This window comes from Carcharhinus amblyrhynchos, chromosome 18, assembly GCF_965287045.1.
Source record: "Carcharhinus amblyrhynchos chromosome 18, sCarAmb.v2.hapA, whole genome shotgun sequence".
Taxonomy (NCBI): Eukaryota; Metazoa; Chordata; class Chondrichthyes; order Carcharhiniformes; family Carcharhinidae; genus Carcharhinus; species Carcharhinus amblyrhynchos.
In genome coordinates, this window is record NC_137341.1 from 10,406,888 (window position 1) to 10,421,190 (window position 14,303).

Below are 14,303 nucleotides of genomic sequence, written 5' to 3' on the forward strand. Positions count from 1 at the left end.
TGTGCCTTCAGCTATCTAGGCCCCAAGCAATTCGATTCCCTGCTTAAATGCCTGTACTTCTCTGCCCTTCTTCAGATTGCTCCCTAAAACCTGTCTTCCTGACAAACATTTGGTCATCTATCCTAAAGCCTAATGGTTTGATATCAAATTTTGCCAGGTAACACTCTGTGAAACACCTTTGGATATTTAATGAAGTTAAATGCAAATTGTTGTTAAAACATGCCACAATGTCTCAAGAATGTTTCACCCAATGAATTCTGTGTCAGCATCATCCTACAGTCAAAGAACCAAATGACTGACTAAACTGATGCTTCTTCAGTTCACACTCTGAGATAGTGATGTCCATGATCTGGCCCCCAGCATCAACATTGCTAAATCTCATTTATTTTTCATGTCTTTTCATTAAAAATGACTCTATGGCAATGGCATCACTTTGGCAGTGCAGTCAACTCAGGGACACCAACCTCTCAAATACAAATCAAAACAGATACAGCTTTAGTTTATATTTAGTGGCAGAGAAAAATTAACATGAAAAGCCACAAAAGAACTCACTTTTCTTCTAATGGGATTTCTGATGTTCAGTGGAACAGGCCAACTCAACTTGGATTCAACATTTCAAGTGCAATGTAATTGCTTCCGCGCACAGTGGAACTGATACTGCAGCTCACTAAGAGATAAAGGGTGGGATTTTACGGCCTCGCTGGTCCCAAAACCATAAGATTCTGCCCAGGGTCAATGGACCTTCCCATGTCCACCCTCACCTGCTCTGATTCCCTTGGCGGGTGGGATGATAAAATTCCGGCCAAAGTCTGCAAACACCAAGACAAAAATTATTCTTCAAAGTTAACACAAGAGAACTTATTAACTCCCCTGGTCCATGACTTGCAGGAAACTGGTACATTTTATACATTATGATACGATAGGACATCACTGGCAAGGCCAGCATTTATTGGCCGTCTAGGATTATCCAGAAGGTGGTGGTGAACTGCTTTTGGGGCACCACTAACCATATGGTTGGAGCTACATCTACAATGTTGTAATGTGGGAAGTTCCAAGATTTAACCGAGTATCAATAAATGAACAGTGATATGTTTCCAAGTCCAGATAGTGTGTGACTTGGAGATGTCTTGTAAGAACAAAAGAGCACAGATTTATGGTGATTTGTAAAAGAAGCAAATATGATGTAAGAAAAATATTCTTTCACACAGCTAGTGGTTCAGGGTTAGGAATGCACTGTCTGGAAGTGTGATGGAGGCTGGTTCAATCGAGGCACTCAAGAGGGCATTAGATAATTACTTGAATAAGAACAATGTGCATGGTTACACGGAAAAGACAGGGGAATATAAGAACATAAGAAATAGGAGCAGGAGTAGGCCATCTAGCCCTTCGAGCCTGCCCTGCCATTCAATAAGATCATGGCTGATCTGTCGTGGCTCAGTTCCACATTCCCGCCCTCTCCCCATAACCTTTAATCCCCTCTCTTATCAAAAACCCATCAACCCGCGTCTTAAAAATATTTAGCGAGGTAGCCTCCACCACTTCAACAGGCAGAGAATTCCAGAGATTCACCACCCTTTGAGTGAAGAAGTTCCTCCTCAACTCCATTCTAAACCGCCCCCCCTTTATAAGAACATAAGAACATAAGAAATAGGAGCAGGAGTAAGCCATCTAGCCCTTCGAGCCTGCCCCGCCATTCAATAAGATCATGGCTGATCTGTTGTGGCTCAGTTCCACTTTCCCGCCCTCTCCCCATAACCCTTAATCCCCTCTCTCATCAAGAACCCGTCAACCCGCTTCTTAAAAATATTTAGCGAGGCAGCCTCCACCACTTCAACGGGCAGAGAATTCCAGAGATTCACCACCCTTTGAGTGAAGAAGTTCCTCAACTCCGTTCTAAACCGCCCCCCCTTTATCTTGAGGCTGTGCCCTCTAGTCTTACTGTCCTTTCTGAGCAGGAAGAGTCTCTCCACCTCTATCCTATCCATCCCATTCATCATCTTATACGTCTCAATGAGATCTCCCCTCATTCTTCTAAACTCTAACGAGTACAAGCCTAGTTTATTCACTAAGCCATCACGTTTGGGTAACCGGTGCAGACATGATGAGCCAAATAGCCCCTTTCTGCACCATAACAATGCTATAATTCAGCACCCCAATTTTAAGCGCTCCATTACTGACACTATGCATTCAACTTCCAAGGCTCTAGCTTTGAAACTCCTTCGCTAAACAGCTCTGCCTTTCTTTTATCCTTTTACATTCCTTAAAACCTATCTCTTTGCAAAAGATCTTGGTCATTTGCCTCAATATCTCCTTAAGTAAAGCTCAGTGTCAAATTTTGGTTAGCAATTTCTGCACACACTCGCATAGGGACCCAGAAACATTAAAAAAAACTGGCTGCTCACATTGGTACTTTCCAATAATCACTTTTAATGCATTTACATCAGAGCTCACTATCATACTGCCTTTAAAATTAAGTTCCCAAATTGGTGCCAATTTTATTTTTACAAAATCTTTTTTTAGTTACTGAGGTATCTTCTTTGTACTTCTGGCACCTTTGTGAATATTGCATGCTCACAGGTGCAGTCTTTTCCACCCTCTTCAATTTCACCCATTTGACAGGCACACCCTCCATTGTACAGATGCAGTTTTCCATGTCATGTAACAAATCCTTTTAATTCCGATGGCATTTGTGTGAAAAGCCTGAAATACGCATTTTTCTGTTCTTTAACAGTTCAACCCAATTTGCTGAGTCATTCCAGCATTTCCAGCTTGTAAATGAGTAATTTTCATACCTTTCTACATGTGACGTGCCAATTGTGTTCTGCTGCATGTGACTAGTATGTTTGTTTTCTTATTATTTATGTTGCTTGGCACAGCAAATGTTTCTTGTCTATTCGTAATCACCCTTGACAAAGTGATGGTGAGCCACCTTCTGGAACTGCTGCAACTCTTGTGATGTAGGCATACGCACAGTTGTATCAAACTGCTACAGAATAAACACTACAAAGACACCTCTAGAGTCAACAATTTGCAGTAGGTCTGGAGTCATGTGTAGGTCATACCTGTTAAGGATAGCTGATTCCCTTCTCCAAAGGGCATGAATTAACCAGATTTGTTTTTACAATAGTTTCACGATTATTAATGAGACCACTTTATTCCTTATGTATTAATTAATTAAATTTAAAGTCCCCCAGCTACCATGCTAGAATTTGGCCGCAGAGCATTAGCTCGGTTCTCTGGATTACTAGTACACAATGCTATCATCCCCTTAAGGTTTCCATTGACTATTAACTTCAGATAATTTTCAACAAAACACATGTAATTGTTTCATAATTAAACTGACATACAAACAAACTAATAACTGAAGTCCCATTATGAGCAACATCAAACAGCACAGAAACTCAATACGTATTTGAAAGCTAACAATGGATAGCTATATTAGAATCGGGTTGTTCACTCCACCATACAAACTTTCTGAAAATACCTATGCCGCCCTTAATGTTTAAACAAACATATATGGCTGAATTTTATAGAATCAGGACTCTACGCAGATTCAATACTTCTGGCAGTGATGCAGGGATGGAGTGTAATGGGAAAGCCTGAAAATAGCAGTGCAATTTGCAGCTCGTGCTGAGTTCAAACAAATCCTTTTTTCACTGTTGCAACCTGCAGAGTCAGCGTCACAAACTGATGGATTAAATATAAATATCTGTCAAGGGCAGATACTATCTGTTCAAGTGTCATTGACTGAAAGGCTGAAGCTGTCAACGGAAATGTGGAGGACTTACAGAAATGAGGAGGAATTACTTCACTCAAAGAGTTGTGAATCTGTAGAATTCTCTACCCAAGTGCAGTGGACACAAGAACACTAAAATTTAAGAATGAAAGCGATAGGTTTTTAATTAGTAGTGGGATGAAGAGATAGGAAGAGTGGGCAGGAAGGTGGAGATGAGGCTGAGATGTGACATGATCATATTGAATGGTACAGCAGCCTTGCTACTCATGTTCCTAGTTCTAATCTTAATAAGATCTAAGAAAACACTGTCTGCTAGACTGCATTGATTAACATGCCATCTGGTATAGATTAGAAAAAAATCATCATCTATTCATGCAGTTTCAATAGAGGTCTTCAGTGACATTTTGCAAAGACTACTGCATCAATGACAATACTTTGTGAGATTCACAAGCTACAATTATCACAACAGCGAGTTCTAAGTTCACAGTTTGATGGACAATTTAAAGAGGCTGTTAAATGATTAGCTGTCTTTGATGTCAGGTTTGAATGCAATTTAGTTTGTTTTTATAACTGATTAACCACTTAATAATATTTAAATACTATGACTAAGTTCCATGAATGGGACATTTTTTGCTGTCAAGTTTACACGAGTGGGAAATGCATTTGATTGTTAGAAGTTTATTTTTCATTTCTACATGATCCCTGATGGACACTGAGTGAATGGCTATGGAGGTGGCTTGGGAGTATGAAAGATATGGGGGATTGGTCGAGAGGAGAAGGCATGAGTTGACATGGAAAGGGCCATGGGGTGGTGAAAGATATGAGTTGGAATGGAGGTGTCATGGGAGTTATGAAGGGGCATAAGGCATGAACTGGCATTGAGGGGCCATGGGGGATGGATGGGGATGGAATTATGGGATGGGGGGGGAATAAGAGGCAAGGGTTAGAGAACCTAAGAGTTTCTGATACAATCAAGGCAAGCCATCTGAACAGCCAATCTCAGAACTCATCTGTCTCCTTGGCCACCTAGGATCTATTTCCGGGTCAATGGGCTCAACACAATCACATTCCCATCTTCCCAGAGTGAACACCAGGTTAAAGAAGCACTTTCAATCGAAGCAGGTCTGCCGAATTGCAATATTTCCCAACTGAAGCTACCCAGGAAAACCAAGCCACAGTCTTTGAATAAACGATGAAGGTTATTTCAGTGATTTTTTTTAATGTAACTTTTGTTTAATATCAAAATTAAACAAATAAAAAAAGGGAATTTTGTTTCTCAACCAGGTATCTATGGATGGTGCTGTCATGATGAATATTAATAGAAGTCATTTAAATGAAATATATTTGAGGAGTGAAGATGTTTCTACTGGTATGCGATCCAAAACTAGAAGCCAATGTAAGAGTCAGTAATAAATGTACTACGAAATTCAGGAGAAACCACTTTACCCAAAATTTCTTAGAATGTACTACCACGCGGAATAGCTGAGGTCAATAGAATAAATATAATAAGCTAGATAGCTACATCAGAAAGAAAGAAACAGGGTGTGCTGATAGGGTGAGATGTTGAAGAGTAGAAGGAAAATCTTATGGAGCATAATGACCAATATGGACAAGTAGGGCTGACTGGCCTGTTTCTGTGCTGTACAATTTTAGGCATTTTTATATAAAGCCGATTCTTTTTAATCATGCAACCCATCTTTTACAAATGATTCTTATTTGAATTTTATTTTATTTAAATCCAACATTTAAATTTGCATCAAATTCAACTGTTCCACCACAATGCAAAACAAAACTGATGGTCATCTGTCAGTAGCAGCTGTTCCACCTTACTGGATGACCAGGAGTTAACTTTTCTGCTAAAGCAACGGATCGGGAATACTTGAGTGAAATTGGTTCCCAGCAGGGTGTACCTGTAAAGTGCATATAATACTTAAAGGGGCTCCTATTGTATTTGTTGATGTTTGGTCAGAAATAGATACTTCATTTTAAGAATTTTAAAAAGCAAATGTTGTTAAATTAAAACCTGTTACACTGAGTGTATCTCTATACGTGAAGTCATCAGACTACTGAGGCTCAGTTGGTGCTGGAAAGCATTCGTGAGAAGGGATGGCTTCCAAGGCCACTAACCAACAAGTAAAAACATTCAATAGTCAAAAGTGAGGGTATTACAATGGCTGTTTATCCAATAAACAATTGAATATGGATTAAATATATAAGGGTGAAGTTGGTCTGTGCCAGCCATGTAAAACAGTCTTATAATGAACCTCTTTACCACTAGATACCTAGTTGACCATGGGCCACCCCTCTACCCAACAACCCATCTTAGAAAATGTGAATATGCAGGTTCCAGTCATTACGGTTCTTAGTAACCATTAATATTAACTCATTGCCCATTCATTTAACCACTGCAAGCACTTCTCTCTTGCTTCCTCTGTCTCTTCACTTGTTTTCTTCGCCTGTACTTTCTCTGCTTGAACTGCAAGAATATTGCTGATATCATATTGCTCTATCACACGCTTGCCTTTCAGTTCCTTGATTATGTCATGCAAATTATTAACACACAAGCCCAGTTCCAAATTGTTGTCCACCAAGTGTGTGAAAGGGTCAGTCGTGGTCACCTCTATAAGCTCCCCATCCATGGGGATCCGCAAGTGATGGGCATGGAGCATCATACGATAAGGACTGCTGTCAGTCTTCAAGCTGTAGGTGAAGTCGCCCACTATGGGATGACCAACCGCGCTGCAATGAACCCTCAGCTGGTGTGTCCGGCCTAACGAAAGACAACAAGATACGTTCAGGTGAGGCGTCTCTGCAGCAATTTTAAAGAATCAATTCCACCTCTTTCATTACAAGAATCCAGACAATTACTGAAGAGGTTGGTATCACTAGCCTATTTTTTCTCTACATATTTTATCTGGCATGTTTTCTGAGCACAATGTCATTGCATGAAAATTTGCGAGATAATTTTAAACATTTCTTCATTTATACACTCACGAATATCACTGACAACCATTATATAGTGCTTATTCACTTGGAAAGGTGGTGGTGAGATGATTCCTTGAAACACTGCAGTCCACACACACATTACTGTTTTGGAGGGAGTTCTAGATTTTCGATGCATCAACAAGTAAGAAATGGCAGACATTACAGTTCTAAGTCAGGATGTTGTGTAATTTAGCAGGAATACTTGCAGTTGTTGTCCTTGTCTTTCTACGTGATACAGGTTGCAAGTTTAGAAGGTGCTGTCTAAGGATGCTTGGCAAGTTGCTGCAGCACATCTTATAGATACTGCACATTGTAGCCACACTGTACCAATGATGGAAGGAGCGAACGTTTAAGGTAGCATATCAGTCAAGCAAGCTGGTTTGTCCTAAATTATGTTAAGTTTCTTGAATATTGTTGGAACTGCACTCATCCAAGTGCACAGTATTCCATCTTTCTGCTGTCTTGCTCCTTGTAGTGGATGGAAATGCTTTTAGGAGTCAGCGGATATGTCACTGCAGGAACATCCAGCCTCTGACCTGGTCTTGTGGCCACGGTATTTATATGGCTGATCCAGTCAAGTTCCTGACAATATGGTAATAATTTAACTATAGAAGTGATGGGAAGTGGTTAGACTCTTCTTTGATGGAAGTGTCATTTCTTGGCATTTGTGTGCTGCAAATGTTACCTGCCAACTATCGACCAAGCTTCTGTTGTTTGAGGCTTGCTGCATCTGGGCTGAGGTGTGATCAATTGAGCTGAACACCGCAGCCATGAGTGAACATCCCCATTTCTGAGCTAATGACAGAGGGAATTGACAAAGCAGCTGAAGCTGGGTGAGCCCAGAGGACTGCCCTGATATACTCCCAGATGATTGGTCTCGAACAAACACAACCTTCATGCTGGATGTTATTCCATCTGACAGAGGATTTGTCTCCCTGATCCCCGCTGACTTACAATTTTACTATTTCTACTTGGTGCCAGACTTATCCAAATACTGCCCTGATTTCAAGGACAGTCGTTCTCATCTAACTTCTGGAATTTAGCCCTTTTCCCCATGATTGGTCCAAGGGTGACACAAGGTATGGAGAAAGTGATTTTGGCAAAATCCAAACTGAATTAGGAATCTATTGATGACCATGGAACTATTGTCGATTGTCAGAGTTACACTGCGGTTATTAAAGCAATAATGAGGAAGCATATTGGCTCTGGTGATGTGGAATTTGTGTGGGTAGAGCTGAGAAAGAGGCAAAATACATTAATGGGGATTATATGTAGACCCCCAAACCATTGTGAATGGCATTAAACACGAAATTAGAGATACAAGTAATAAAGGAACATCTGTAATTGTGGGTGACTTTAATCTGCATGTAGATTGGGCAAATCTAGTCTAAAGATGTGCGGGTTAGGTTGATTGGCCATGCTAAAATTGCCCCTTGGTGTCCTGAGATGCGTAGGTTAGGGGGATTAGTGAGTAAATACGTAAGGATACATGGGTAGGGTCTGGGTGGGATTGTGGTCGGTTCAGGCTCGATGGGCCAGATGGCCTCTTTCTGCAATGTAGGGTTTCTATGATTCCATGATTCTATGAATATTCTAAGCAGATGTGGGTGACCAAGCATTGCTTGATAGCACAGTCAATGACATCTTCCATCACCTTGTTGGTAATTGAGAGTAGACTGATGAGATAGTAATTAGACATTAGATTTTCAATGCTTTTTGCATAACTTATATATCTGGCCTATTTTCCACATTGTTGGGTAGATAAAACCATTATAGCTGTATTAGCTAAGTGCACAGCTAATTCTGGAGTACACGTCTTGAGCACTATAGTCTGGAAGGTGCAGGAGCTAAGACCCTTTGCTGTATACAGCTGCTTCTTAGAAGCATGTGGAGCAAATCAGGCTCCACCATCCTGGAGGATATTCATGGAACATTGTCACCTGTTAGCACTCAAGACTGGATGTAGCAGGACAGCAGAGCTTTAATCTGATCCACTGATTGTGAGATTGCTTATCTCTGCCTGAAGCATCCTGCCTCTGCTGTTTAGCATGCATGCATGTTGTATTTCACCAGGTTGGCAACTCATTTTCAGATATGACTGAGGCTGCTCTGACTAGGTTTCTGACAATCCTCATTGAACCAAAGTTAGTGAACTGACATAATGGCAATAGTGAAGGTTATTCTGGTCCATGAGGTGACACTTTATGAATGATAGCCCATAGTTCCTCGTGGATGCCCAGTTTTGAGCTGCAAAACCTGTTTTGAATTAATCTCACTGACTCTTGCCAGATTTGGCATCTGGGTCACCGTTCTCGCTGACAGCTAATGCAGGCTCAAAATCACCCCAAATATTTTGAGTCCATGTGACTCTTCTTCAGAGGGAGAAATGTGATTATATACTGTATAAGAGGGATGGAACAACCAGAACAGTGCAGGTCAGTGATTAATGGGAGCTGGAGGGATTCCCACAAAGACATAGCAAAACTTAAGAACAAGTGACAGAAGGCCAATGGAGTAATGGAGAGGTTTTTGCATTGGGACAAAAAAAAAATGTGGGATGAATTAAAAAATGTAAAGATGGCGGATAAAGGTCCTAATCTAACTTGAACTCAACGTTGAGTCCTGAGGGATACACTGCACCTAATCAGAAGGTTGTTGAAGCTGTACTAGACATCGATAAGGCCACACTTGGAATACTGTGTATAGTTCTGGTCACCCTATTATAGAAAGGATATTATTAAATTAGAAAGAGTGCAAAAAAAGATTTACTAGGATGCTACCGGTACTTGATGGTTTGAATTATAAAGAGAGGCTGGATAGACTGGGACATTTTTCTCTAGTGTAAGAGGCTTAGAGTGACCTTATAGAGATCTACAAAATAATGAGGGGCATAGGTCAACCAGATGGTCAATATCTTTTCCCAAAGGTAGGGTAGTCTGAAACTAGAGAGCATGGGTTTAAGATGAGAGAGGAGAGATACAAAAGGGTCCAGAGGGACAATTTTTTCACACAGAGGGTGGTGAATGTCTGGAACAAGCTGCCAGAGGTAATAATAGAGGCGGGTACAGTTTTGTCTTTTAAAAAGCATTTAGACAGTTACATGGATAAGATGGGTATGGAGGGATATGGGCCAAACGCAGGCAATTGGGACTAGCTTAGGGGTTAAAAAATGGGGCGGCATGGACAAGTCAGGCCAAAGACCTTGTTTCTATGCTGTAAACCTTTATGACTCTATGACAGATGCAACACCTAGACTGTGTCAAGCTTATTTTAACATGATCTGTCATTTAATAAACAGAGTATTTCAGAGCGCATTACTAACCTGTTAATGGCTGCAGGAGTACTTTAGTAACTGGATCTCCGCTGTAAAAACCTCTTGCCAGGACAATCATCTCTGTCTGAGATGGTTTGGAATTTTGACAACCTTTACAGAATCACATGGAAGTAAGGCATTTATATACTGCTTACGTGTGAAGATAAATTCATATCAGATACCTTTCTCATTTAATCCTATGATGTAAGAATCCTTATCCAAAGACAACAGTTAATTGCACAATTCCAAACCAGGCAAAAATTCCCACAATTATTCACCTTTGGAAAGCTTACTGTGCTGATTTTGGGAATCTAATTATAGATTATATACAATCTGATAAGCAGACCCTCTCTCACCAAGCTTCAACTTCTCTGTCTCCATCACTTTAACCATAGAAGTTGCCTTCACTTTGTCGGGTGACCTATTTTCAACTATATGGGGAAAGTGCAGGAAGGTGGAGCTGAGGTAGAAGATCAACCATAATTTTATTGAAAGGCAGACTAAGCCAGAACAGCCAGAAAACTTGGCCCTGCACTTATTTCTTTTGTTCTTATCACAAACTTACTGGCCTTTCATTTTATTGATATTCCGATATGTTCCTCTTTTCATTCAATACGGTCCTACACCTTTTTTCTCATGCCAAAATTGAGATTCAGTGCAGTCCACCATATTCTTCTCATTCTTTTATCTTCCCACGTTTTAACACCCAAGAATAGGGTTGTTTAATTACCATTCCACTTCTACTTTTGCTTCTCCTACAGTCTTGGGAGGCTTCCTTCATTATAGTGTTTGGACTTTGTTTCGGAAAGGTGGTCAGCCATTAAAAGTTGAATTACAGTGGCGGCACTGCGCGATGTGCCAATTACTTCCAACAGAAACACATGGATTGACATCCATCACTCCCATTGTGGCGAGTGCGAGAGGTAAGATTGAGTGGCTGGGCATCCTCAGTTGCTCTAATGCATTGTCCAGTCAAAACTGCAGGGCAGCATAAACAGAAGCTAAAAAGCAGCCCAGGTGCATGACTTATAAAAACTCGAAAGGAAAAACATAGAATACAGGGGCAGGAGGAGGCTCTGTCAATCATTACGATCATGGCTGATCATCCAACTCATTAGCCTGATCCTGCATTTCCCCATATCTTTTGATCTCCTTCAGCCCAGTGCCATATCTAACTTCTTCTTGAAAACATGCAATGTTTTGGCCTCAACTGCTTTCTGCGGTAACTAGTTCCACAAGCTTACCATTCTCATCTTAGACTTAAAGGTTTAACCCCATAGTATCCTTAAAGTATGACCCCTGGTTCCAGATATCCCCATCATTGGGGATAAGTACATTATAAAGCAAATGTTTTATCAGTTATGAGAAAGTCTTTCTTTTCACCATGCCTTTGCACCTGCCTATTTATCATGTTTAGGGTTATCAGCAGCTAATTTGTTCTGGAGCAGATTTAACTGTATACTTTACCCCGAGTTTCTTCAGTACACATCATGTGTGTCATTCCTTCTGTTGTATTTTTACCGATTGCACGATCTATCATCATCCTATTCACAGAGACATGGCCTCTGACCTGTGACAAACATGGCAGCATTAGAGTTAACCTTGGCAGATATTTAATATATCAGGTGTAAATCAGACAATAAACAGGACATAAGATTGCTTCTGTAGATTTCACCTCAAGTCCTTGCTGCTGATAACTGTAACTCTAATCCAACAAAGCCATCTAGTGGCAGGGATTGAGTAGCTCACCAATTTCACTCTAAATGGCTGTCATTCTATCTGCAACATGGTCAACCCATTATCATTTGCCATTTCATTCAGAGTTCCTCATGGGTATGGTGGCACAGGCATCAGCAGACTATCAGTAACTCAACCACATCTGGACACTTCATGCACAAGACAGGCGGCATGGTAGCACAGTGGTTAGCACTGCTGCTTCACAGCTCCAGGGACCTGGGTTTGATTCCCGGCTCAGGTCACTGTCTGTGTGGAGTCTGCACATTTTCTTCATGTCTGCGTGGGTTTCCTTCGGGTGCTCCAGTTTCCTCCCATAGTCCAAAGATGTGCGGGTTAGGTTGATTGGCCATGCTAAGATTGCCGTTTGGTGTCCTGAGATGCTTAGGTTGGAGGGATTAGTGGGTAAAATATGTAGGAATAAGGGGGTGGGGCCTCAGTGGGATTGTGGGTCGGTACAGACTCGATAGGCCGAAGGGCCTCTTTCTACACTGTAGGGTTCTATGATTCTAAGACTGAACTATTCCATCATAAAAGGGGAGGTATGCGGGTTGTGTGCGGCAGGTTGTCTGCAGGGAGTGCAAAGTCGGGCAATGTTCATCACTTGCGACTTCCAGCTGGAGTTACTAGATTATGAACAAGAGAAGAAATTCTTGCTGGGAATGAAGATCAAAGAGTGACACGACTCATTCCTGTACCGTTAACTTAGAAATGTGATGATGTGGTGACTGGATAGTCACAAGGGTACAGCCATCTCATAGTCATTTTAAAAGAAAAGTACAAAATCACCAGACTGTACTTTACAGTCAAATGGGGCAGAAATTTTCTTGGACAATACTCCTGCTTACATGGCTTGCTCAACATTCTAAAGTTATTACTGAATATATTCAATTGTATATTGGATGTGGATATTTAAATGAATCAATATGATTGTATAATGCCACGAGCCTAAAAGGAATTTACATCCTAACTTCAGAACATTGTGGAGTCTGACTGGTGCTGTGATGAGTGTTGCACAAAGTGAAGATGCATGCAATCATTTGAATAAAACAAAGAAATACATACCAGGGCCAGGTAAACCTTGGTTACCAGACGATCTCTGAAACATCGATAGGCTTTGGCAGCTGCCGTCTTACTAAAAGCAATACACAGTGCCCCACTGGTGGAAAAGTCCAGCTGATGGCAAAACCTGTCCAGAAACAAAGAACAAAATGATGGGAATCAGTAAATATTCCTTCCTCACCTTAATTAACTCGACCTTGGATGAAATTCAAGGCAAGATGGCATCTGAAATTTGTCAAACCTACTTTAAATCTACATGTTGAACAAACAGTGTATGGGACACCTTCCTGTACATGGATAAAAGAACACACCACCATCAAGGCACAATAAATGAATTGTGAGTTCTACCTATCTGTTTCACGAAAGATCTGGCAACTTGAAATGCCATTACTATTAAAGAATATCCTTTCCCATGAATTCTCTAAGCTCCCGCAATGGAACAAATTCAGAGCATGAGGACCTAGGTGTCATGGTATAAAGTGGACATAAAGTACTCACCTGAAGCCATAGTAAGTATCTGGGTCAGCAAGCTCAGGAAACTGGCGCATTAGCTGTGACTGAACGGTCAGTTTTTCATACCACATCTTACTATCAATGCGAATATCCCAGTGTTTGTTCACCACCAAGAAATCTGAGCTCTGGTATAGAACACATAAATTGTCTATGCTGGCACTCTCCATATCACCAAGCCATGCAGCATCAGTCCTACGGCAAGACAGAGAATTGAAGATTACAACATCGTCTACTACTTTATCGCAAGGGACCGTTACCTTTTTCATAAAGCAAAATGTTGCTGATGTTGGAAATCTGAAATGAAGAAACAGGAAAACGTTGGAAATGCACAGCAGGTAAGGCAGCCTCTGTGGAGACAGAAATGGTAATGAAAGATCATCAACAAAAACATTAAATCTCTATCTCCCTCCAAAGATTCTGCTTGATCTGCTGAGAATTACCAACATTTTCCGTTTTTATTGTTACCTTTAGTTTGAAACTAATGCTGTTAGTTGTGATGTTGGGGGAAGAGAAAGCCCAGCATATCCTGTGTAATTTTAGAACCACTGAATCCCTACACTTTAGAAGGCCAATTGGCCCATCAAGTCAGTACTGAACATCCTCAGAGCAACCCAAATCATGAGACAATTTAATAAACCTCTTGTCCTCTCCATTACTGAGAATAAACATTTCCAACTTTGTATTGTCACTTAACTCTGCTCCTGCCTCATCTCAACTGCTCCTGATGTCTTCAGCAATGTCTTTGTTACCTTTAGACTCAATTACTTCAATACTTCCCTAATCAGAATCCATTACCCTCCCCAAAACTTGAGCTCACCCAAAACTCTGCTGACCACATTCTAAATCACAGTAACTCCAGTTCAACCTACCACTTGCTGTCCTACACTGATTGCCAGTCCAGAATCAGAAAATTGTTACAGTGCGGAAGGAAGCAATTTAGCCCAGTGTGTCTAAGCCAGC

General features: G+C 40.9%; 1 protein-coding gene across 3 annotated transcripts in view; it reads right to left on the reverse strand.

Moving 5' to 3' along the window:
• Positions 1–2,445: 2,445 nt before the first annotated feature.
• Positions 2,446–14,303, reverse strand: part of rpusd1 (RNA pseudouridine synthase domain containing 1) — a 185,702-nt gene continuing 173,844 nt past the window's right edge. For all 3 annotated transcript variants that reach the window (XM_080206348.1, XM_080206347.1, XM_080206345.1), the window contains exons 2-6: positions 13,329–13,535; positions 12,834–12,957; positions 11,502–11,604; positions 10,044–10,145; positions 2,446–6,506 (exon numbers count right to left, since the gene is read on the reverse strand). In XM_080206348.1, the coding sequence (XP_080062474.1) occupies positions 6,115–6,506; positions 10,044–10,145; positions 11,502–11,604; positions 12,834–12,957; positions 13,329–13,510 (903 nt within the window). In that variant the 5' untranslated portion in view covers positions 13,511–13,535 and the 3' untranslated portion in view covers positions 2,446–6,114. The remainder of the gene's footprint in view (positions 6,507–10,043; positions 10,146–11,501; positions 11,605–12,833; positions 12,958–13,328; positions 13,536–14,303) is intronic.